At 38.2% G+C, this 23,637-nt stretch overlaps 4 protein-coding genes across 11 annotated transcripts in view; 1 reads left to right on the top strand and 3 right to left on the bottom strand.

Annotated features, from left to right (window-relative positions):
* Positions 1-876: 876 nt before the first annotated feature.
* On the bottom strand, positions 877-5,914 carry l2hgdh (L-2-hydroxyglutarate dehydrogenase). The gene is made up of 10 exons (XM_079854436.1): positions 5,661-5,914; positions 4,738-4,853; positions 4,506-4,657; positions 4,268-4,399; positions 3,144-3,306; positions 3,027-3,061; positions 2,759-2,926; positions 2,522-2,679; positions 1,549-1,680; positions 877-1,397 (listed from the first exon to the last, which is right to left on the bottom strand). The coding sequence occupies exons 1-10, from the start codon at positions 5,750-5,752 to the stop codon at positions 1,202-1,204; spliced, it is 1,344 nt and encodes a 447-aa protein (XP_079710562.1). The 5' UTR covers positions 5,753-5,914; the 3' UTR covers positions 877-1,201.
* Positions 5,915-9,653, top strand: dmac2l (distal membrane arm assembly component 2 like). 2 transcript variants are annotated; one of them, XM_079854441.1, is made up of 5 exons: positions 5,915-6,039; positions 6,269-6,380; positions 7,924-8,132; positions 8,655-8,826; positions 9,265-9,653. In XM_079854441.1, exons 2-5 carry the CDS (start codon positions 6,277-6,279, stop codon positions 9,377-9,379), a joined length of 600 nt encoding a protein of 199 aa, XP_079710567.1. In that variant the 5' UTR covers positions 5,915-6,039; positions 6,269-6,276; the 3' UTR covers positions 9,380-9,653. The 2 variants fall into 2 exon arrangements, with proteins under 2 accessions (XP_079710567.1, XP_079710568.1); XM_079854442.1 differs by having other exon boundaries at positions 5,937-6,048.
* A 43-nt stretch (positions 9,654-9,696) lies between these two features.
* cdkl1 (cyclin dependent kinase like 1 (CDC2 related kinase)) lies at positions 9,697-20,706 on the bottom strand. 4 transcript variants are annotated; one of them, XM_079854438.1, is made up of 10 exons: positions 20,261-20,706; positions 19,527-19,696; positions 17,318-17,439; positions 13,604-13,676; positions 12,370-12,460; positions 12,086-12,286; positions 11,909-11,991; positions 11,764-11,820; positions 11,523-11,678; positions 9,697-10,599 (listed from the first exon to the last, which is right to left on the bottom strand). In XM_079854438.1, exons 2-10 carry the CDS (start codon positions 19,692-19,694, stop codon positions 10,498-10,500), a joined length of 1,053 nt encoding a protein of 350 aa, XP_079710564.1. In that variant the 5' UTR covers positions 19,695-19,696; positions 20,261-20,706; the 3' UTR covers positions 9,697-10,497. The 4 variants fall into 4 exon arrangements, with proteins under 4 accessions (XP_079710564.1, XP_079710565.1, XP_079710563.1 ...); XM_079854439.1 differs by having other exon boundaries at positions 19,527-19,770; positions 20,261-20,676; XM_079854437.1 differs by having other exon boundaries at positions 19,527-19,747; positions 20,261-20,674.
* A 641-nt stretch (positions 20,707-21,347) lies between these two features.
* The window catches only part of map4k5 (mitogen-activated protein kinase kinase kinase kinase 5), a 32,230-nt gene continuing 29,940 nt past the window's right edge, over positions 21,348-23,637 (bottom strand). For all 4 annotated transcript variants that reach the window (XM_079856054.1, XM_079856055.1, XM_079856056.1 and 1 more), the window contains one exon: positions 21,348-22,271. In XM_079856054.1, the coding sequence (XP_079712180.1) occupies positions 22,184-22,271 (88 nt within the window). In that variant the 3' untranslated portion in view covers positions 21,348-22,183. The remainder of the gene's footprint in view (positions 22,272-23,637) is intronic.

Raw genomic sequence — 23,637 nt, 5'->3', positions numbered from 1 at the left:
TATCGTGTGGTCAGTAGCGACACGGCCACCCAATAAATCATGTAAACACTTTTTCTTGGGAACATTTCAGCAGATTAATGCACTAGAAAAGGGGTTTGGCTGCCGAGGGCCGGGGCCCACAGCAAAACTGAATGGGCTTCAAGATTACTTAAAGGGATAGATCACCTAAAAAATATAAAAATAAAAATATAAATATATATATATATATAATAAAATGTACTCGCCTTCATGTTGTTCCAAACCTGCATGAGTTTTTTCTTCTTCTGTTGAACATAAAAGACGAGATTTTGAAGAATGTTAGTAACCAGACAATTGACAGCACCCATTGACTTCCATAGTATTGTTTTCCTACTATGGAAATCAATGGGTGCCGTCAACTGTCTGGTTACCAACATTCTTTAAAATATCTTCTTTTGTGTTCAACAGAAGAAAAAAAAACTTGAGTTTAAGTAAATGATGACAAAATTGTCATTTTTGGGTGAACCATCCCTTTAAAATGATTTAAAATAAAACATGGATAAGCTAAAGCAACAAAAAAATCAAGATGTTTCACCTCCTCAACATCTTTTTTCTTTTCTTTTCTTTGAAGTATTAGGGTTCCTATAGTCTTGAAAAACCTGGATAAACAAAGTTTAGTTATGCCAAGCTCTAAAATACAGGGGAAAAAAAACTTTCAACAATATAAACTAACATTACATGTTCACCTAACAGATTATGCTAGAAAGGAAGAAAATAGTTATGTCAAGAAAATGTATGCTTTATATATGGGTTGAAAACCCTGATTCTACAAGGAACAAATCAGAAGAATTGTTTTTGAATTACTCAATAACTCGATTCAGACATCAGAGCTTCGAGATAATTTGAAAACCCACCAAAAATAATGCCATGTTTTATTTAATTTTCTTTTACAAATTCAGATATGGAGTGAACACATTCTCTTAAGAGGCAACTACCTTTGTACATTACTTTAAGGCAGTTAGATCATTAGATTTACAAAGACATAATAATAGTTTCCCAACATTTCCTAAAATCTGCATTATTTGCAGAAGATACATTAAAAAAGAGCACCAGAAATCTTTTTGTATTATGACTGTTCCACACAATAGCAAAGTTTTATTCTATAATTATTCTTTTATACTCTGAATTAAAGTATAAGAATGAGAGTGTTATCATGGTGATGGCAATGTCATCTAAACTATGTCTACAGCTGAAATCTTTTCTCCAGCTCATCTGCAATCATCTCAGCGATGGCCAGAGAGGAGCTCGCAGCGGGTGACGGTGCATTGCGTACGTGCAGAATCCGGCTGCCCAGCTCTCCCTTCCCACAGTCAAACACAAAATCATCCACCAGGTTTCCTTCAGCATCCAATGCCAGTGCACGCACACCGGACGGCCCCCTGCACAAACCAACAAGCAAAAAAAAAACATTTTCAAACAGGCCAGTGTGTGCAGGACAAAAGCACTTTATTAGAGTGACTATACAACAATAGTGGTGATAAATGACACTAATCATGACCCTTATAACCTTTCCCAATAGAGTGACTGTACCTGAGGACATCACTGGGGCCCAGTTCAGGTATGAACTTCTGCAGAATCTTCACCTGAGCACTGGGAAACACACCTCTATACATCTCCCCCATTCCATACACAATGTTCTTCATCACCAGCCTCTGAAGACCCCTACACACACACACACACACACACAGTTTTCAAGTCAAGAAACTGTCTTAAATGAACACCCCTAAGTATTTAAAGGAATATTCAGAGTTCAGTTAGCTCAATCGACAGCATTTTGGCATGTTGATTACCATAAAAACTTATTTTGACTTGTCGACATGAAGAATGGAAGAAAACAGGGCCAATTTACTTCATAACCATTTTTAAAGCAAAAACGTGCAGTTTATAATTTTATAAAAACACTTACATTCATTTGCCTGTTAAGCCATTTATTATTTGAGATGTAAATTATTCTCATTATTTTCATGGTCATTTTAGTTTTAGGCCATGTCGTTTTCATAGCAACAAAGTTGTAAAACTGGATGTAACTTTACAAAGGTTAGTAAGTGATTAAAAATAGAGTAAAAACAGTAATGTTGTGAAATACTATTACAATTTATAGTAACTGTTTTCTATTTGAATATGTTTTCAAATGTAATTTATTCCTATGATGACAAAGCTGAATTTTCAGACTGATTGTTGCCAGTCTTCAGTGTCACATGATCCTTCAGAAATCATTCTGATATGCTGATTTGCTGCTCAAGAAACACTTCTTGTGTTGAAAACAGTTGCTGCTTAATATTTATGTGGAAACGTGACAGATTTCTCAGGTTTCTTTAATGAATAGAAAGTTCAAAAGAACAGCATGAAATATAACTATTTTGTAACATTAATGCCTTTACAGTAAATGTTTGATCAATTTAATGCATCCATGCTGAAATAAAGCATTTCATTCATTTAATAAAAAATAAAATAAACTGACAAACATTTGAACAGTAGTGTACCAATGTGTATTAGTGTGTACCTGTAGGAGAGCGCATTAATGAAGTCTTGTGTGTCGAAGTCATAGAGTTTATACCCCTCTCGTTTAAAAGCCAACACTGCGTTTGGGCCCAGCCAGACACTACCATCCATTCGAGGAGTGAAATGGACTCCAAGAAATGGGAAGCGTGGGTTTGGCACCTAGGCACACAAACAGAGACCTTAAAGACACGCTCATATATCTGTGGATTAAGTGTGTGTGTGGGCTGTTTCTACTCACAGGGTAGATGTTGCCCCTGACCAGGTAGTTTTTCTCTGGCTTGAGCACCAGGTAATCTCCTCTGAAGGGAACGATACGGGGCTCTGAACTACAGCCAGACATCTCAGACAAACGATCAGAGTAAAGGCCTCCACATGTCAACACGAACCGACACCTCACCTCCTTCCCCTGCACACAAACACAGCCATACTAAGACATACACAATCCCAAGAGATACGTTTCCGACCTGAAATCATAAAAACATGATTAATACATTTCAGTTTCTCACCTGTGAGCTTTTGATGGTGATGGGATATTTCAGCCCTAAAAACACATAAAGCGATGAATAGAGTTTTATTAAAGAAAAGAAAGAGGTCTGGGACATTGAACAGGTCACGTGACTCACCTTCAGCACTCCCAGCTGGGCTCTCTGCTGCAACCGTGATGTCTGATGCCTCAAAGTCTGTCATCACAGTCCCACCTGCTTCCTGGAAGTCTTTACCGTAGGTCACAGCCACTAACTGCCAGTCAACGATCCCCGTGAATGGAGAGTCCAATGCCATGATGCCCTATGTATAAACAAAGGAACGATTTCATACATTATTCCATGTACAGTCCGTTCTCTGACTGTTTGATGCATAATGCACACAAAAAAGGCATTGGTTGGCTGAAATCAGCAGTTCTCTGCAGATCTGACCGGCTGGCACTACACAACTTCCTGGAGTCTAGGGGTGCACCAGTGAGCAACTGAAATTCTGCTTCATTTTCTGAAATAATCTGTGAAACTATTTGTTCTTTTCCTTTTGGATTAACAGAAATTCTGATTACTGGAAGTCACACTACAGTCTGTTATTGTAGCATTATCTATTTAACAAAAATGTTATCTATAAACAAAACAAAAAGTGATTTGTTGCGCATGATGAAAGATTCGGATGGTCTCTACCTGTCTAAACGCTGTTCTTTTTAACTTTCTATTCATCAAAGAATCCTGAAAAAATGTATCACAGTTTCCAAAAATATACTAAGCAGCACAACTGTTTTCAACATTGATAATAATAAGAAATGCTTCTTGAGCACTAAATCAGGATCATGTGATACTGAAAATGTAGCTTTGCCAACACAGGAATAAAATTACATTTTAAAATATATTAAAATAGAAAATATTACTTCTTTTACTGCATTTTAGATTAAATAAATGCAGCTCTGATGAATATAAGAGACTACTTATTTCAAAAACATAAAAAAAATCTTACCGACCCCAAATTTTTTATTTAGTGTAAGTGAAGCTAAACGTTAACTGACTTTACTGAGATTAAAAGACGTCATACAACATTCAAACACATAGACGACAGTCATAAATGGGTTAATAAATCAGTGTTTGAAACAGCAGGCCTAAGGTCACCGCAACCAGGTAAAGGCCTGATGACAGCACTTTTGCAATCTGCTGGTTATTGATCAAACCAATGAATGATACACGTGTGGAAAATATGTACCTAATCTTTCATTAACACACAAACAGGTGTCACTCACCCTGCAGTACGGCTCTTTCTCTCGAATGGCTTTGGCGTCAATCAGCTTGAGATCTTGTACATTGTTCGTCAGACCGCGCTCATATAGAGCTTTTAGACGTGGAATCTCTTCTTTCTCCACTGCTACGATAAGCTGCGGTCACACACACACATACACACTAGATACTATAGAGACAAATCTCTTTGTCAGGTCCAGGATTTGGTATCTGTGGTGTTAAGGGGCCTGTGCTCATTCTCACCTTGCCACATCTCTTATAAGGGACACCTTTCTTCTGACAGTACTGATATGTCAGCTTGGCTCCACGAACACAAAGCTGAGCCTTAAGAGAGCCCGGTGTGTAGTAAATCCCACTGTGGATCACACCACTGTTATGACCTGTCTGATGGAGAGCTGGGGGGAGACACCAAAGAAATTAAAATGAAATCAGCATGGATATGAATAAGCATCTAGAAGAACCAATGCACACTCACCAAGCTCTTTCTCTTTCTCCAGCAGAGTAAAGGTGAGGTTTGGGTGCCTGAGGATCATCTCTCTGGCAGAGGCCAGTCCAACAATCCCTCCACCAATAACAGCCACATCGAATGAGCTACACAACATAATGGTATGTTATCAGCCGAGATTGGAAATGTAATTGTGCATGCGCATTTCATCTATTTTTACTATTTGTCATCATCAAACACTCACTTAAATTTGATGTTTACTAACTCGAATAGTTTAATATCACTGTTAAATGTAATCTGTAGAAAATCGCATAATGCGGTGATGCCTAATTTCACTTGTAGCATATGAAATGTCTGATTTTAGTTTAAAGTGTTTGATTTATTTATTAAAAACAGTTTAGTTTTCTTTAATATTTGTCCATATACCAGTTATCGGCCAAAAGACGAAAAATAATTATTGATTACTTTAAAGGCATAGTTCACCCCCAAAAAAATGAAAATTATGTCAACATTTACTCACCCTCATATAATACCAAACATGTTTGACTTTTCTTCTTCTGTGGAACATACATAATGATATTTTGAGAAATGTCTTTTTTTTCTCCATACAACCAAACTGTTTGGTTACCAACATTCCTCAAAATATTTTCTTTTGTCTTCCGCGTAAGAAAATAGGTCACACAGGTTTGGAACGACACGATGATAAGTGTGATTACATTTTCGGTTGAAATATCCCCTTTTATAATATCGGTGCACCCTTAACTGAAGTGTTATTGAATGAATCCTGACTAGAGTATCACTGTGCAGTCACAATAGACATACTACAGCCAAAATACTTTTAACAGGATTCTTAGCGTGACACTACAGTCAGAACATGTTCTGTCCCTATAAATACTCTGTGGTGTTCTTTAAGTACTCTGTAAGTTAGTAGAGCTGTTGTTACTCTCACTCACCCGCTGTGATGTGCAGCTCTGCACGTTGCAGACTTTGATCCCTGTGACAGTAAACGCGCGCACACATATCCGGTACAGAAAGTTCGTATCATTATTCCACAAAATAAGTATTTACTTTCCCTAACAGACTTATCCTGTTCGTGTGATCATAGTGCTCGTCTTTGACCCGGTCTGGTTTAAGGAATCTCTTCGCTCGGGCGCTGAAAGCTTGTCCTTCGTGGCCCCGCCCCTGACGCACAGGTCGCACACTCACTGACCAATGGGAGCGCGGGATGGGAGGACGTAAAGGGTGAAAGATCAACGCGCGCGCATGGAGGACACGGGATGTAAATAACAGACACTACGCACATATCCAGAACAGCACTACCCGAACCACTCGGTCGGTTTTGTAAGATTCACACTATTTCTTTTTTTTAGCGGTTCTGAATACGATTAGAACAGATTATCTTGCATCTGTACTGCATTTAGAGGTTTGATAAATTATTATGTTGTCCTATAGATTCAATGACATGACCGTCAACGTACAGATTGTTCTTCTCGATCTTTTATTAGAAAGTGTATTTGAACAGTGCGTCTTCATGCTTTGACGTGTCGTCTCTTTATTTTAGTCATAGACATGAGATTGTTGACCTGGTCAGCGCGGATGGTTTTATCCGCACGCAAGCAGCCGCCAGGGGGCAGTCGAGAGTTCTGGGGGTGGCTCAATGCTGTTTTCAACAAGTAATTTTTGAATATTTTTCCAAAACAACAATTACGTAACTAGTTTAGTTTTTCCTCTAATGTCATAATTATTTCCTTTCCCAACCCACAGCAGATTCTAAAGCACCTGAGGCTAGTTATAAGCTCTAGATACCTATAAAGGGACTAATATCTAGAGTGACTATTCCTTTGAGTGAGAAATCCCTATAGAGACTAATTTAAATGTGGTAATTCACAACAACAGATCTTATTTAGAGTCTAAACTTGTAACTTTAAAGTAATAGCATCTAGCAGTTCAGTTTTATACTTTTTTGAAAAAAAAATGGGGCTGTCCAGTGGATGTGAGGTATATATATAGGGGTGCTTTTTACTGATTTGTAATCACCTTCTAGCTTTTTTGCACTTCACTTAAACAGTCCTGAAGTGTGACAAATTCATTTTAAAAGTTCCATATAGTCTCTGAGAAATGCTGTACAAAATAGTGGTCGACAAATATGTTTTTTTTTACTGGCCAATACCACTGCCAAAAAGTTGTGTTGCCATTTGCCGCTTAGTGAAATATATTTTAGTACGTTTTGATCACAACAAATAAGATATGCAGTTCTGGTTCAAAGTTTAGGGTCAGTAAGATTTATTATTATTATTATTATTCAGCAAGGACACATTCAATCAATCAAAAGTGACAGTAAAGACATTTATAATATAACATAAATCTTTAATGTTAATATAAAGATTTCTATTTCAAATAAATGCTGTTTTGAACTTTCTATTTATCATACAATCCTGTAAAAAAATTCACAAAATATTAAAGGAATAGTTCATTTAAAAATGAAAACTCTGTCATCATTTATTCACCCTCAAGTTGTTTCAAACCTGTATGAATTTCTTTCTTCTGCTGAACACAAAGGAAGATATTTTGAAGAATGTCAGTGATCAAACAGTTGATGGACCTCATTGACTTCCATAGCAGGAAAGAAAATACTGTGGAAGTCAATGGGTGCCATCAACAGTTTGGTTTCCAACTTCAAAATATCTTTCTTTGTGTTCTGAAGAAGAAATAAATTCATTCTGGTTTGAAACAACTTGAGGGGGAGTAAATGATGACAGAATTTTCATTTTTAAGTTAACTATTCCTTTCAGTAATTTAAGAAATATTAAGAAATGTTAAGGACCCAAACAACATATTAGAATGATTTCTGAAGGATCATGTGACACTGAAGACTGGAGTAATGATGCTGAAAATCCAGCTTTGAATTCACAGGAATAAATTACATTTTAAAATATATTAAAATAGAAAATTGTTATTTTCAATTCTAATAACATTTCACAATATAACTGTTTTAGTGTATTTTTGATCTAATAAATGCAGCCTTGGTGAGCATAAGGCATCTTACCGACCCCTAAACCTTTGAACGGTAGTTTATACAAGACTTAATTGGTCTATCACTGGTTTTAGATGGCATGTCACACTCACACAGCAGGACACTGCAGTCACTGCTTAAAATGTAACGTCGCCTTTCCAGATGCATTATTCAGTAATTGTTGTGTCCTTTGATCAATATAGAGTTGATTATGAGCGTATTAAAGCAGTGGGTCCTGATCGAGCTGCTGCCGAGTGGCTCCTGAGATGTGGTGCAAAAGTTCGGTTCCGTGGCTTCGACCGCTGGCAGCACGACTACAACGGACTCCCGACTGGGCCGTTGGGCCGGTACAAGATAGAAGCTATTGATGCCACAGAGTCCTGCATCATGTATCGTGGTTTTGATCACCTGGGTAAGTGAATGCTGCAGTGCCAAAACATCGATTAAACGCACATAAACACCCTTCTCACTGTCCTCACCCAGTTACCTTTATGTAGCAGAATTATCTTTTAACCTTTAGCATTGTTACTGTACATTACCTATGCAAATTTAATGAAATCATTAGTGAATGGAGAAGGCCAAGATCTCTTACTCTATTTTCTCCAGCAAAACAATCTTGCATTATTTATTAAATTAGACCCCAGAGAGGGAAAGTTTGTGAGGACGCTACCATGTGTGTGTGTGTGAGATGTGGTGAGACACTGAGACACCGTTTGTGTGTCACAGGTGAGGATGAGACACTGTCTGTGTGTCACAGGTGAGGATGAGAGGTTCAGTTGTGGGAAAAAGTGACGTAAAGCAAAAGGGTGTTTTACACTGACAGATACAGTGCGGTTCTCTCTCTTTTCACACATCTAGTTTTACTATACACTACACTACATTTTACATTACACCTACTGTACTCAATAAAGGTTTCCTTTGTGTTTGTGTTTAGAGGGTCTCGAGCACTTGGAGGATATCAGGTTGAATAAGTGTATTTATATAGAAGACGCCTGTCTGGAGCGTTTGAGTCAAATAAAGACGCTGCAGGACAGTGTGAAGAACATGACGGTAGTTTCCTGTGGTAATGTGACAGATAAAGGACTCATCGCTCTTCATCAACTCAGGTATGACAACAGCCTTTTTCATTTCAATTTAGCACCATATTACTGCATATTACTCCACATTTTGTGTATGCCAAATGAGGACAGTGATTGGACGACGTTGATCTCAAATGACCAAATATCAGAAGATTTATCAGCCAGGAATGCATTGTGAGCCTCAGTTGAACAGAGACCAATGTTGCCAAAAGTTTCTACAATCTACTTAGTCTTGGGGGTTTTCACACCTCGCTTGGAGCATTTGGTGGGTTTTCTCCCGTAGTTCGGTTCATTTAGGCATAGATGAAAGTGAACCGAACCAAGAAGAAAATGCAACAAATTAAGTCCCTGTTTCGGAACAAAGCAAACAGTCTACAGGTTTGAAAATGCCCTAAACACAGCCCTGGACGATACATTGGTTTGAGTAACAACCGTTACCTCAGATTGTCTGCTTGTGTGTATTAGGAACCTGGAGTTGCTGTTTCTCAGTGATCTCCCTGGTGTAAAAGATAAAGATCAGACTGTGGACAGACTCCAGACCGCACTTCCCAGACTCGCCATAGAACTGGACCTTGCTTAACCAATCACATCATCTATCAGAGCACATTTGGAACAACACAACTCTCACAGCCTTGTGACCAGGCCAGACAACCCCTCTGGCTGATGTCCATGACTTCTGTGGCAACAGTAGCCAAGCAACTGAGCATCCCAGAGACGGATCCAGAGCGCTGCTTTGCTTTAGAGGCAAATCAACAACACCGGATTCCCACCGAATCAGCTTTGATTAATTAAATAAAGTGTTTAGGCAGATGAACAATCTTATGCTGCCGTTAACAATAAACTTGCTTCACACATTTCTTGCTTCGTTTCTTATGAAGAAGCTATAGAAACAAATATATGTTGCAGAAATATCTTTAATGATTTAGTCTGAAAACAAACAAAAACGATTTGATTTTACATCTATACATCTCAACTCAAAAAAACACGTTTGTGAATCATGTCTCTGGAATTTGGCATTTGGTGCGAGACAGTGGCTCAATTAGTAGCACCAGTCGTAAAGGCAACAATAAAGATCATTATGTCCACAATGGGGTAATAAATGTTGTCAAACAAAACGCAGGGTTATGTCCAGGAACACACAGAAAGAGCCACAGATTTCTCTACAATTTCTACACATCCTCAAATTTCATTTCTGTGTTCATTTCTTAAATATTTTTGGCTAATTTGCTTTCAGCAACTCACAATTCCGTTTTACACTTTTTACGAAAAAATGCATTCTGCAGAAGTCTTTCTCCAGAGAAAGTCTGCAGATTCTGTTTTGCACCTGGTAACGTTTCTACAAATTATTGTCATATATACACACTTCAAACATACATGAAGCATCATTAGCGTTTAGAATTAAGAAAAATATCTGTATCTAATAATAGAGGTTAAAAAAAAAAAAATCTGTCCCACAGAGCAAACTCTTCTACAGCACTGATGTTAGTTTCTAATCAAACTATCAAGCACAGCACAACATCCGATTTTAATGCTATTATTATTGCTGTTGTCATTTTACATATTACAGAAATGCCTCTGTGAGTCTTTGCTTTGGCAGTGTGACATTGTTCTACAGGCAGAGCAGAGCCCTTTGTCTATCTCACACACCAGCTGGGAGGTGGACGCTCGGTTCTCGGGTTCCTGATGAGTCGGCGTCCATCATATGTTGGGCAGATGACAGTTGAATTTGCGCAGGTTGTTGTAGTATTTTCTGTTCTCCACGGCTGGGAAGACAGTACTGCTGGCCAACTGAGGCAGATACTACACAGACAGAGAACGGGCATTTGAAATATTTAAATAAACCAGGGATTTCTATGAGAGTGAGAGTGGGGATGGGCAGTATGACAAAAAGTAATTTTAAATGAACGGTTTATTTCACAATATAGTTATTTTTGGGTGAAAAGAAAGAAAGAAATATTCCCAAAAGAGTTCACAAGTTTGGTCTTTTTAAAAATGTTTTTGAAAGAAGTCTCTTTATGTCCACCAAGATTTGATCAGAAATACAGTAATATAATTTTTAATATAATTACAATTTAAGATAACAGATATTATTTTGGTAATATATTATAAAATGTAATTTATTCCTGTGATAGTAAAGCAGAACTTTTAGCATCATTTGCTGCTCAAGAAACACTTATTATTATCAGTCACACATTATTTATACATATACTTCAGCTAAAATAGATTTTAATAATGTCTAAGTTAATACTTGTTTAAAACAATAACTTTAGCAAAGTTACTATATATAAAACTATATTCGGTTTATTTTAATAAATAAAAATTCATTTTTGTTCAATAAATATACTGTCGTTAAAATGTTAATATAAAAATATATTTTGAAAATACAAACAAAATTATTTTAAAAGTAAAAATTCTGAAAGCATTAAAGGAGATCCCATAATAATGTAATATAGATTTACAGTAGTAACAAATGATTAATGATTAATATCATATTATTTAAATATGATCAAATTCAAATTCAGTGTACGCTCAAAATCAAAGCGCAGAATCAACTTTTTGGACCATAGTGTAGAGGAAAATAAAATCAAAGGCACCTTTTACCCCAATGCGCCTTAGTCCCTCTGTACCCTATCAATAAATTCATCAGCTCGAACTATCAACGCACACTATAAGGGTCATACGGCCCAGCCCTAGGTGTGAGTGTTGTAGTCATGGCAACAGACCCCAGGAGGCAGGTGTTTGCGTGGCTGGCGTATGCGTCTCTTTCGGTCCAGTTCACGTGTCGCACTCTCATTCTCCTCTCGCAGACTGTCAAAGTATGGCTGTTCTAGTAACTGCTCACAGGACAACCTTTCAGCCGGATCCATCCGCAGACAACCCTGAGAGAGACAGAGAGGTGCTGGTACTGTTTCTGAGTGCATAGTAGACTTCTGAATGAATAGGGTGTGTGTGTGTTTAACTGACCTTCATGAGGCTCAGTGCCTGGTATGACAGGTTTGGATACCTCAGTTCAAGAGGCTCCTGTGCATAAGACACATGTAGAGTGCGTTTACTTTCTAGACCTCTAGAAATGAACTTATGCTGAATGAAAAGTTAATAATCATCATACCGTCTCCTGTGGTTCAGGGACACAAACTCCGCTAAAGAACTGGTTAGTGCTGAACACCTGCTGGTGTCGAGGAATCAACTCGCCTATGAACACAACAACACGAAAAAAAAAGGCATTCATGTCATGCATCTATTCACACATAATATGAACAGCTAGAGTCACATGTGTGTCTTTTACCCAGAGTTTTCCTAATCAGATACAGCTGGTCTACATCAGATTTGCCCGGCCATAAGGGGGCGCCAGAGAGCAGCTCTGCAAACACACACCCCACTGCCCAGACGTCCACTGGCGCGCCGTACTGTGTGTCTCCCACTAACAGTTCTGGAGCTCTGTACCACCGCGTCGCTACATAATCCGTGTAATAATCACATGGACCCGCTGAAAAAAAGAGTGAGCCATTAGATGAATGAAACGGTGAAGGTGCAGAGTGTGTGTGGTTTAAGTGTATGGACTGCACGCACTGAGGATCCTGGCAAAGCCAAAGTCGCAGAGTTTGATGACCTGATGCTTGGTGATGAGAATATTTTCAGGCTTCACGTCTCTGTGGATACACTGAAACACACATTTTTAAATCAATCTGAGTCTCTTAAAACAGTGGTTCTCAACTCTGGTCCAGGGGACCCACCGCTCAGCACATTTTGTATGTCTCTCTTATCTGACACACTCACTTCAGTTTGTGGAGATCTTTTCTAAAAAGCTCATGATACCCAACTTCATATATGGGTAAATAAAGAAGACATACAAAATGTGTAGAGCGGTGCCCAGGACCAGAGTTGAGAACCACTGCCTTAATATTGTTTTTAGATCAGATGTTTTAAGACGAATTACTAATATTAAACTGACTGAAAACTGGTGGAACCACTTAAATAGGTGCAATTCTGGAGTGGCTGGATCTGGATCCCGCCTCTTCTGGTTATTAATGTTATTATGCTGCGTTCACGCCATGTCGTAATTATTGTAAATAAAAAGCACTGCTTCAAGTCGAACACACCTTAAATCTGCAGTGGTCAGGTGGTACAGCGGCCACGTGGTACAAGTCATAGCTCTCAGTAAATTTCTACTTCTAGTACCATGTGAATTATGGTAATTATGACATCGCTTGAATGCGTACCTTTATAACCTCATCATCACTTCACTATTGTTATCATACTTGACTGTTCATGAAACAAATATACAGTTCAAGGCAAATGATGTTGGAGGTCTCAAGTGTCAGATACAATTACATAGTTGCGGCATCCAGATTTTTAAAATTTGGTATTACATTATACTAGATTTGTAATTGTATTTTAAAATAAATAAATAAAAAGCGTTTATTTGTAGACTAAATGAACAAAATATATAATATACATTTTTAATGAATAACATTTTAATCATTTGTAAATGTCAGTTAACATGATTGACTTACAATATGAATTTTATTAAAGAAAATATTTTTTAACATTACAAAATTTGAATACTTCATATAAAGTAATTTTTTTCCAGATAAGATTGTAATAACTTGGTTTAATACAGGTAAAAAATTAAAAAGCTAATTATTTAACTTTAGAAACAATATTATGTCTTTATAATATGGCACTTTTCTTAACCAGTATAAATGCAGCTGCCTTTATATTTTAAACCTTTTTAAATTAACTCTGAGAAAATAATACTGTTGAGAAGAGTGGGAGAGAGCGGCAACAAGTTTGAAATTCTTACATTTTGTTTGTGGCAGAAGTTCACAGCCTGAAGTGTTTGCCAGATGATGCTTTTAACCATGTGCTCTGGAACACTGAGTGAACACACACACAAAAGCATCACAATGCAGTTACAGGAACACAAACCTCATTTTCTACTTTAAAGGGATAGTTCACCCAAAAATGAAAATTCTGTCATTAATTACTCTCCCTCATGCCGTTCCAAACCCGTAAGACTTTCATTCATCTTTGGAACACAAATGAAGATATTTTTGATGAAATCTCAGTGCTTTCTGTCCTACTGTTGACAGTCTACACAACTACTACTATGCTTCAAAAAGTTCATAAAGAGATCGTAAAACGAATCCATATGAATGGAGCGGTTTAGTCCAAAATTTCTGAAGAGACTTGATCGCTTTTATATGATGAACAGATTTCTTTTAGGCTTTTATTCACATATAAACTTTGATCAGCGAACATAAACAGAAGCTCAACCGAACCTGCTTGACGCGCGAGAACAAACCTCATGGGTTCTTGCAGAAGCTCAAACTGCTGCATAACACAAGAATGAACCTTATTGGTTCTTGCAGAAGTTCAAACTGCTACGTAACACGAGAATGAACCTTATTGGTTCTTGCAGAAGTTCAAACTGCTGCGTAACACATGAATGAACCTTATTGGTTCTTGCAGAAGCTCAAACTGCTGCGTAACACATGAATGAACCTCATTGGTTCTTGCAGAAGCTCAAACTGCTGCGTAACACGAGAATGAACCTTATTGGTTCTTGCAGAAGCTCAAACTGCTGCGTAACAAGACTGAACCTTATTGGTTCTTGCAGAAGCTCAAACTGCTGCGTAACACATGAATGAACCTTATTGGTTCTTGCAGAAGCTCAAACTGCTGCGTAACACGAGAATGAACCTTATTGGTTCTTGCAGAAGCTCAAACTGCTGCGTAACACATGAATGAACGTTATTGGTTCTTGCAGAAGCTCAAACTGCTGCGTAACACGAGAATGAACCTCATTGGTTCTTGCAGAAGCTCAAACTGCTGCGTAACACATGAATGAACGTTATTGGTTCTTGCAGAAGCTCAAACTGCTGCGTAACACGAGAATGAACCTTATTGGTTCTTGCAGAAGTTCAAACTGCTGCGTAACACATGAATGAACCTTATTGGTTCTTGCAGAAGCTCAAACTGCTGCGTAACACGAGAATGAACCTCATTGGTTCTTGCAGAAGCTCAAACTGCTGCGTAACACATGAATGAACGTTATTGGTTCTTGCAGAAGCTCAAACTGCTGCGTAACACGAGAATGAACCTTATTGGTTCTTGCAGAAGCTCAAACTGCTGCGTAACACGAGAATGAACCTTATTGGTTCTTGCAGAAGCTCAAACTGCTGCGTAACACATGAATGAACCTTATTGGTTCTTGCAGAAGCTCAAACTGCTGCGTAACACGAGAATGAACCTTATTGGTTCTTGCAGAAGCTCAAACTGCTGCGTAACACATGAATGAACGTTATTGGTTCTTGCAGAAGCTCAAACTGCTGCGTAACACGAGAATGAACCTCATTGGTTCTTGCAGAAGCTCAAACTGCTGCGTAACACATGAATGAACGTTATTGGTTCTTGCAGAAGCTCAAACTGCTGCGTAACACATGAATGAACCTCATTGGTTCTTGCAGAAGCTCAAACTGCTGCGTAACACGAGAATGAACCTCATTGGTTCTTGCAGAAGCTCAAACTGCTGCGTAACACAAGAATGAACCTTATTGGTTCTTGCAGAAGCTCAAATCTGATGCGTAACACGAGAATGAACCTCATTGGTTCTTGCAGAAGCTCAAACTGCTGCGTAACACATGAATGAACCTTATTGGTTCTTGCAGAAGCTCAAACTGCTGCGTAACACGAGAATGAACCTTATTGGTTCTTGCAGAAGCTCAAACTGCTGCGTAACACGAGAATGAACCTTATTGGTTCTTGCAGAAGCTCAAACTGCTGCGTAACACATGAATGAACGTTATTGGTTCTTGCAGAAGCTCAAACTGCTGCGTAACACGAGAATGAACCTCATTGGTTCTTGCAGAAGCTCAAACTGCTGCGTAACACATGAATGAACGTTATTGGTTCTTGCAGAAGCTCAAACTGCTGCGTAACACAAGAATGAACCTTATTGGTTCATGCAGAAGCTCAAACTGCTGCGTAACACAAGAATGAACCTTATTGGTTCTTGCAGAAGCTCAAACTGCTGCGTAACACAAGAATGAACCTCATTGGTTCTTGCAGAAGCTCAAACTGCTGCGTAACACGAGAATGAACCTCATTGATTCTTGCAGAAGCTCAAACTGCTGCGTAACACGAGAATGAACCTCATTGGTTCTTGCAGAAGCTCAAACTGCTGCGTAACACAAGAATGAACCTCATTGGTTCTTGCAGAAGCTCAAACTGCTGCGTAACACAAGAATGAACCTCATTGGTTCTTGCAGAAGCTCAAACTGCTGCGTAACACAAGAATGAACCTCATTGGTTCTTGCAGAAGCTCAAACTGCTGCGTAACACAAGAATGAACCTCATTGGTTCTTGCAGAAGCTCAAACTGCTGCGTAACACGAGAATGAACCTCATTGGTTCTTGCAGAAGCTCAAACTGCTGCGTAACACATGAATGAACGTTATTGGTTCTTGCAGAAGCTCAAACTGCTGCGTAACACAAGAATGAACCTTATTGGTTCTTGCAGAAGCTCAAACTGCTGCGTAACACAAGAATGAACCTCATTGGTTCTTGCAGAAGCTCAAACTGCTGCGTAACACGAGAATGAACCTCATTGGTTCTTGCAGAAGCTCAAACTGCTGCGTAACACAAGAATGAACCTCATTGGTTCTTGCAGAAGCTCAAACTGCTGCGTAACACAAGAATGAACCTCATTGGTTCTTGCAGAAGCTCAAACTGCTGCGTAACACAAGAATGAACCTCATTGGTTCTTGCAGAAGCTCAAACTGCTGCGTAACACACGAATGAACCGCAATGGTTCTCGTACGTCAAGCAAACATGCTTGAGCTTCCGTTTACCACAACTGATGTGTGTTGATGAATGTGTATATGTGAATAAAAGCCTAAATTCAATCTGTTCATCATATAAAGTGATCATGTCTCTTCAGAAAATTTTGACTTAACCGCTCAATTCATGTGGATTAGTTTTACGATCTCTTTATGAACTTTTTGAATCGTCAAATTGTCAGTTACGTAGACAATGGAGGGACAGAAATCTCAGATTTCATCAAAAAGATCTTCATTTGTCTACCGAAGATGAACGAAAGTCTTACATGTTTGGAACGACATGAGGGTGAGTAATTAATGACAATTTTCATTTCTGAGTGAACTATCCCATTGACTATTCATTCTTCACTGCCCCTTCTGTCTATCTCAACCCTCCTTCTGAACTCCACTCTAACCCTATAGGTTCAGTGTGTATGTGCATGTACAAGTGATCTTTTTGTGTGAGCTTTGTTGGTTCTTGACTCGTAAATCAAGAGGACGGCAGAAAGAGTTAAATGTTGTTAAATGTTTAACAGCGTCTTAGTCAAGTGCACCACAGAGGGCAAATGCATCCTGCTGTAAACATTCCACTAAAGACATGCTGGGTGTCATAGCAACAAAAACAATATGTCTGTTAGTGTGAGAAACACAGAGCTGTTTTATAGGTGTGTCTGCGTGTGCGTGTGTGTGTGTTCTCACCCTCGTGGGTATCTGTCCAGCTCATTTAGGACAGTGTGGTCGCAGTACTCAAACACCAGGTGCAGTTTTCTCTTTCTTCTGAACACTTCCATCAGATTCACCAGGTTTGGATGTTTCAGCTGCTACACACACACAATGTAAAGCACAAATTAGGATATATATGTGGAGGAAATATATCCAAAACGTCCAAGACTGCAAGTGAAAATGCTTCTTATCTAATTCTGATTTAATCAAGTTTTTCCAAACATCTTAGTATTTAGTTTGCCCCCCTTGCTTTAAAAATGAATGCCACAAGTTGGTGTAAAACGTAATGATAATGTTCTCCAGCATTAGATGAACATCTTGTGCTTCAATGGAAGAAAAAACATATGATAGTACAGAAGAGTTCACATGGACAATGTCACAAATCTAGTGACCAAATAGGCTACTGCATATACTTGCACAGCTCAAATGATAAAACATCCATATTTATAATGCTGTCTGAGACTTTTGGACCCTACCTAGGGGCAGATTTACTAAACAGGGCAAATTAGCGTGAGAGGGCAATTCCAAACAGCGCCGATGGGAGTGGAAAGTTCTGCACATTAAAGAACACAGACGCAGTCAGATCGTTTCCTAAATGACCAACGCAATCTACCAGTTCGTGTCTGGTTTAAGACGTACTTTTTTGGACGGTTAATAATGACGCAAACACCAGTACATTGACGAGCGCAAACCTTAGTAAATCACCTTGCGTTATTCATTTAAACACTCTCATCCGATAAAGTTTGCGCCTGAAAGGGAAACTCCCACAAACGGTCCACGCCTTTTCAGGGCTAATTTTTCATTGCGTGTCTTTAGTAAATCGTTCCTTACCAGTACTTTTTAACGCCAAAAGAGGGTTGGCGCAAGATGTTAGTAAATCTGGCCCTTAATGTGTAGGCCTACATTTGATTAAAGGGATAATTCACCCCAAATCGAAAATTGTCATAATTTACGGTAGCCTACTCACCCTCATGTTGTTCCAAACCTGTATGAGTTTCCTTCTTCTGCTCAACACAAAAGAAGATATTTTAAACCTTGTTGGTAACCAGACAGTTGACAGCACCCATTGGTTTTATTTCCTACTATGGATGTCAATAGCTACCCTCAACTGTGTGGATACCAACAATGTTTAAAATATCTTCTTTTGTGTTGAGTAGAAGGAGGAAACTCATACAGGTTTGGAAAAAAGTATGACAATTTTCAGTTTTGGGGTGAACTATCCCTTTAAGTGTGTGTTTACATGTTAAACAAGCAGCTTCATGTCTTATGCATTTCATTAAAACACACACAATGACAAACACACCCCATATCAGTGTTGTTATTGTTAGCTAAACCTATTTAAAAAAAATCTTATTTGGTAATTGAAATACAGCTCAAATAAAATAAAATGAGTCTAACTACTTTACTAAATTACTAATTACTAAAACTAAAATTGAAAAAAATAAAAAAATTAAATAGAATTATTTTTAAAAAATGACATAAGCACATAAATGACAAACTAAAAATAAAATGAAAACTGAAAATATATATAAATAAGCTTTAGGTCACCATCCACCCCAGCTGCATTAAACATACAAACATTAACTTACTTGTGAACTTAGAATAAACTGGCACTACGTTTAGAGAAAAACAAAACCACACATTTTTACAGCCCGAAGTCAAATAAATGGTCCAAAATCTGTGGTACAGTATAATTGCCTGCTATCATGACTGACCAAATAATAATAAAAATACCCTCAAGGGAGGGGAAGGGAACAACAAGAATATTCATCCATCCATCCCTTCATGCATAACTGAGTGAAATTAATTGGTAAGCCAGTGTTGGCTGACATGTCAGATCTTCAAAGGGCCACAGCTTTGCTCTCAGCTCAAAGGAAAGAGTTTGAAAATCACACAAGAGCTCCAGACACTGATTATTGAAACATCCTACTGCCACATGCTGACTAATGAGACAAAAATACTGCTTATACTATTCTTCAAGTGTACTAATGGTGATAGTAAATCTTAAACCAGCCTAAACAGATTTGCTGGTTTTACTGTCTTTTGGCTAGTTTTAAAGGGGTTCTGGGCATTTAATAACTGGCCATCCTAAGAAACCAGCTTGCCCAGGCTGGGGAACCATCTTAAACCAGCTAAGACCAGCAAACCACTTAGGCTGGTTTAAACTGTCAGACTGAGCATTTACCTTCAGCATGCGGATTTCTCTGAGCGCTATTTTCTTAATGATGGGATCATCCTCAGATTCTACAAACTTCTTGATGGCGACGATCTGTCCGGTGTCTTTATTCCTGCATTTGAACACAACGCCGTACGAGCCTTCACCAATCTTACTGATCTTCTCATACTTCTCCATCTCTGTGACACCAGCAGAACACACTTAAGATACTGTTTCACCTTGATGTTGATCTAAATGTGAAAAAAACAACAACCTGGAGCCAAATATGAGGCTTGTAAATGACACATACAGGGATATAGGTTAAAAAAAAAATGCAGTAGCATTTTTAAGGTGTCCCTGTTACAGTGTAAGTTAATTACAAAAATAAGTACAACTAAGTACATGTAACTTGTAACAACAAGGACATTTTAAAATAAAGTGTTACCAAAATAGTGTTCTGGGCCCCCTGCCTTTATAAAAAATAACACTTAGAAATTGTTGTGAGCCCCTTTAAGGAAGAGACAACAAACTTAATTCCTCACACTATTTTTTTAGGCAAACATCAGCTGGCCACTGAATTTTATTTCTGAAATAATTTCTTAGAAGTTTATATGACAATATGTATTTTGAGTAACTGAAGTCTCACTGTTATGTAACATGATTGTGGTCAAGATCAATTCTAGTTACCAAGAAGAATTCTAAAATAAAAAAAAAACTACAATACACATCTTATTATGTAATAGAGAGAGAGAGAGAGAGCTTACCTTCCAATGTCTCATCCAAATATTTGATTTACGATTAAAAAATAAAAGCGTACACAAAGCGCAACTTCCTGAGATCGAAATGTGTCACAAAAGCGGAGAAGTTTGTGTGGAGTGAATCTGACGACAGATGCAGTCGTGTGTCCGCGTACAACAAGAATGTGTTTGAGTTCGCATGGAGAAGAAAACACGCTATTTACAAGCGGCCGGTCGCCGTAGAAACCGAGTCGAAACTCCGCCTCCACTCTGCGCGCGCTTCAGTCTGCACAGCAACACGATAAAAGCTCGAAACAATCCGCAAAAGCTGACCTCAGATCAGTCATTTACGAGCCGAGAGCAGTGGGACCGTAAATCCCTTCATCCGAGGACAAATCAAATACAACGCAGTCTTTTTTCAACCTCCACATACCCACCGGTGCGAGCGAGCGCGTGGTGACGTGCACGCAGATAAAAGTTTTGTTAAAGGGATAGTTCACCCTAAAATGAAAATTCTGTCACCATTTACTCATGTTGTTTCAAACCTGTATAAATGTCTATGTTCTGCTAATCACAAAGGAAGATATTTTGAAGAATGTTTGAAACCAAACGGTTGATGACATTGACTTCCATTGAATTTTTTTTCCCATACCATGGAAGTCAATGGTGCCCCACAACTGTTTGTTTACCCATATTCTTCAAAATATGTACTTTCGTGTTCAGCAGAAGAAACTCATACAGATTTTGGAACAACTTGAGCATGAGTAAATGACAGAATTTTCATTTTTGGATGAATTATCCCTTCAAACACTGTCTCCCACACACATATCCGCAAGAGATTTTGTTTGTTATTAAGGTGTAAGAACAAACTCCCTTAGTTGATCACACACTACACTATAAACTTGTAAAAAGTACTTCTGGGTACATCAGTGTACTTGAATTAATTAGAACGACAACAAAAACAGAACTCTGCCCATTACAAACAATAATCAGCCCACACACAAAGTTTTTTTTCCTAGTGAGCATGTCAAAACATGTTGGTTTTAAGAGGCTTTCACTATATTTGTGTGGAGATTTATCTGAAATGACACAAATAATCAAAAACATCCCAAAGTGTTAAAAACTGCCTTTTTATTACAAAAGCTACATACATAAACCTAAAGCAACGGAAACACTTGAGATATCACAGTAACCTCGCATCTCCCATGTTTTGTCATTTTTAAATATAAAAAGATCATGTACAAAAGTGCTTACATGGTGCAAGTATTGAATTAAAGTTGCTTTTAAAAGAGATAACTGATATTTTAAAATATTACTCAGCTGGAGAAAATAAGAGCTAAAAAAAAAACAAGGATAAAATGACCTGCAGCAGAAAAATATTCACTCAGTAACATGAGGGCGAGATGCTTCACTCACACGACTCTGCTGAATAAATAACACTCACTCACTCTCCCAAAACTCTCCCCATTAGCTGGCATGAAAACCTGACATTTTAAATCCACATTAACACAAAACCTCCCAAGTTAGTTACGTTTAATAAAACCATTCCCTTATATGGCACTTTTTGAGCAGCAACGCTCTTTGCTCAATGATCTAATCTTTGCAGCTTTAATGTTTTTTAAATGTTTAGAATGATTACATTTAATAGGGTTACAAAAAAAAAATTAGTATTGAATACTGAACACTATTGCTTGCAGTTCTGGCGATTACTTGCTTGATTTGCACAAATCTGACAGGCTGCTGTAGAACTGCATGATATTTGATTTTGAATGCCTGAAGTGTTGAGAAGTCCGGGGGTTTCTGGCGGTGGGCGGTGTATGGCATAAGGCTGCAGTGAGATTTAGCACTAAACACAGTCTGCTCATCAGCTCAGCTGTGGTTGTCCTGCATCGGTGCCGTTCCTGCAACGGCTCCAGGTGCAGCGTGCCTGAATGGCTGAAGGAGGTGGAGCTAATAACTGTTCTCATGTCCAGCCAGGATGTAGAGGTTACTGAGAGCGGTAGGGTTATCCGTAGGCCGGCTCTCCAAAACAACCACCCTAAAATGCACAGAAGCCCACAAATATTAACACACATACACTTGTCAGAAGCAACACGTATCATATACAGGAGATGTGTGTAAAAGGGTGGAAGAAAGCCATGATTATGCGAACGTAGAGGGGTTGCGTGAGGATGGTGGTGTCCTCAGCAGCAGGCGACAGATGAAATTACAGCACACAGACACCAGCCTGGCACTACCAGTGTAAATAAAATATGGAGATCTCAGAGGGAGAGTGAAAGAGAGAGACAGAATGTGCTAAAGAGGGTCTTGGGGTGGTACAAGGCCATTGTGTATGTGGTGTCAATTAGGGATGCAACAATACAGTTAGCCCACGGTACAATAGATATCTCGGGTTTTTAACCACGGTTTTCGGTTCGGTTCTGATGGCTTGGCACATCAGTGTTTTTAGTTATTCTATGCTTAGGCAACAGAAACAGTAAGAGGTTAAGGAGAAAAGTGACTTTTATTGCAATACTCTTTCTATATTTTACTTAAAAGCAAAAGAAAAAACACCTGTACACATCCCTAGTATATTGTATAATATACAATTCACCTACGAAACTGTTGCGCGTTTTCATAGAGGTCGAGATTTGTGTTCAGTTCTGGTGTTTTTTAAATGCAAGAAGTGCCTACTCTTGTTTTTTTTTGTGTTATTTTTTTGCTGAGGCAACTTGCCTGTAGATTTTTTATTGCATTTTTTAATTTTTTTTTATTAATCACAACTGTCAGTACAGGGCTCAACAATAAGGATGACCTTGACTGCCCTTTCTTACATTTGTTGATATTGTACATAGTTTTTTTGCCTTGTAAACTAAAACAAAATAGTTATTATGATATATATATATATATATATATATATATATATATATATATATATATATATATATATATATATAAAGAGTTTAGATGCAAAAGCCTCTAAGTGCCATCTGAAATTTTCTTCTAGAATGATCATTTTTATCAAGCTCGTACATTTAAGTTCAATAATTTCACTTAAATGGCAATGCAAATTACCGACTAATTGTCATTTAAGTGAAATTACTTAACTTCAATATACAAGCTTTATAAAAATGATCATTCTGGAAGAAAATTTCAGATGGCACTTAGAGGCTTTTGCATCTGAACTCTTTATATATATATATATATATATATATATATATATATATATATGCTGTCAATAGATTAAAAATAATAATGAAAATTGACAGACCTTATTTAACCCCGTATGTCACACAAAGCTCAGGTCCCCCCCAATAAACCTGACCCAGGGCTTCCCTCACTATAGAAACAAGCCCAGCCGGGACACCATGTTCTCCCTGTTGGCTTTTTTCCTCCACATGTCTCTATTTCTGTCCACTGCATGC

Source organism: Squalius cephalus (genome assembly GCF_949319135.1).
Source record: "Squalius cephalus genome assembly, chromosome: 21".
NCBI lineage: Eukaryota > Metazoa > Chordata > Actinopteri > Cypriniformes > Leuciscidae > Squalius > Squalius cephalus.
This window is presented reverse-complemented; position numbering and strand designations above follow the sequence as displayed.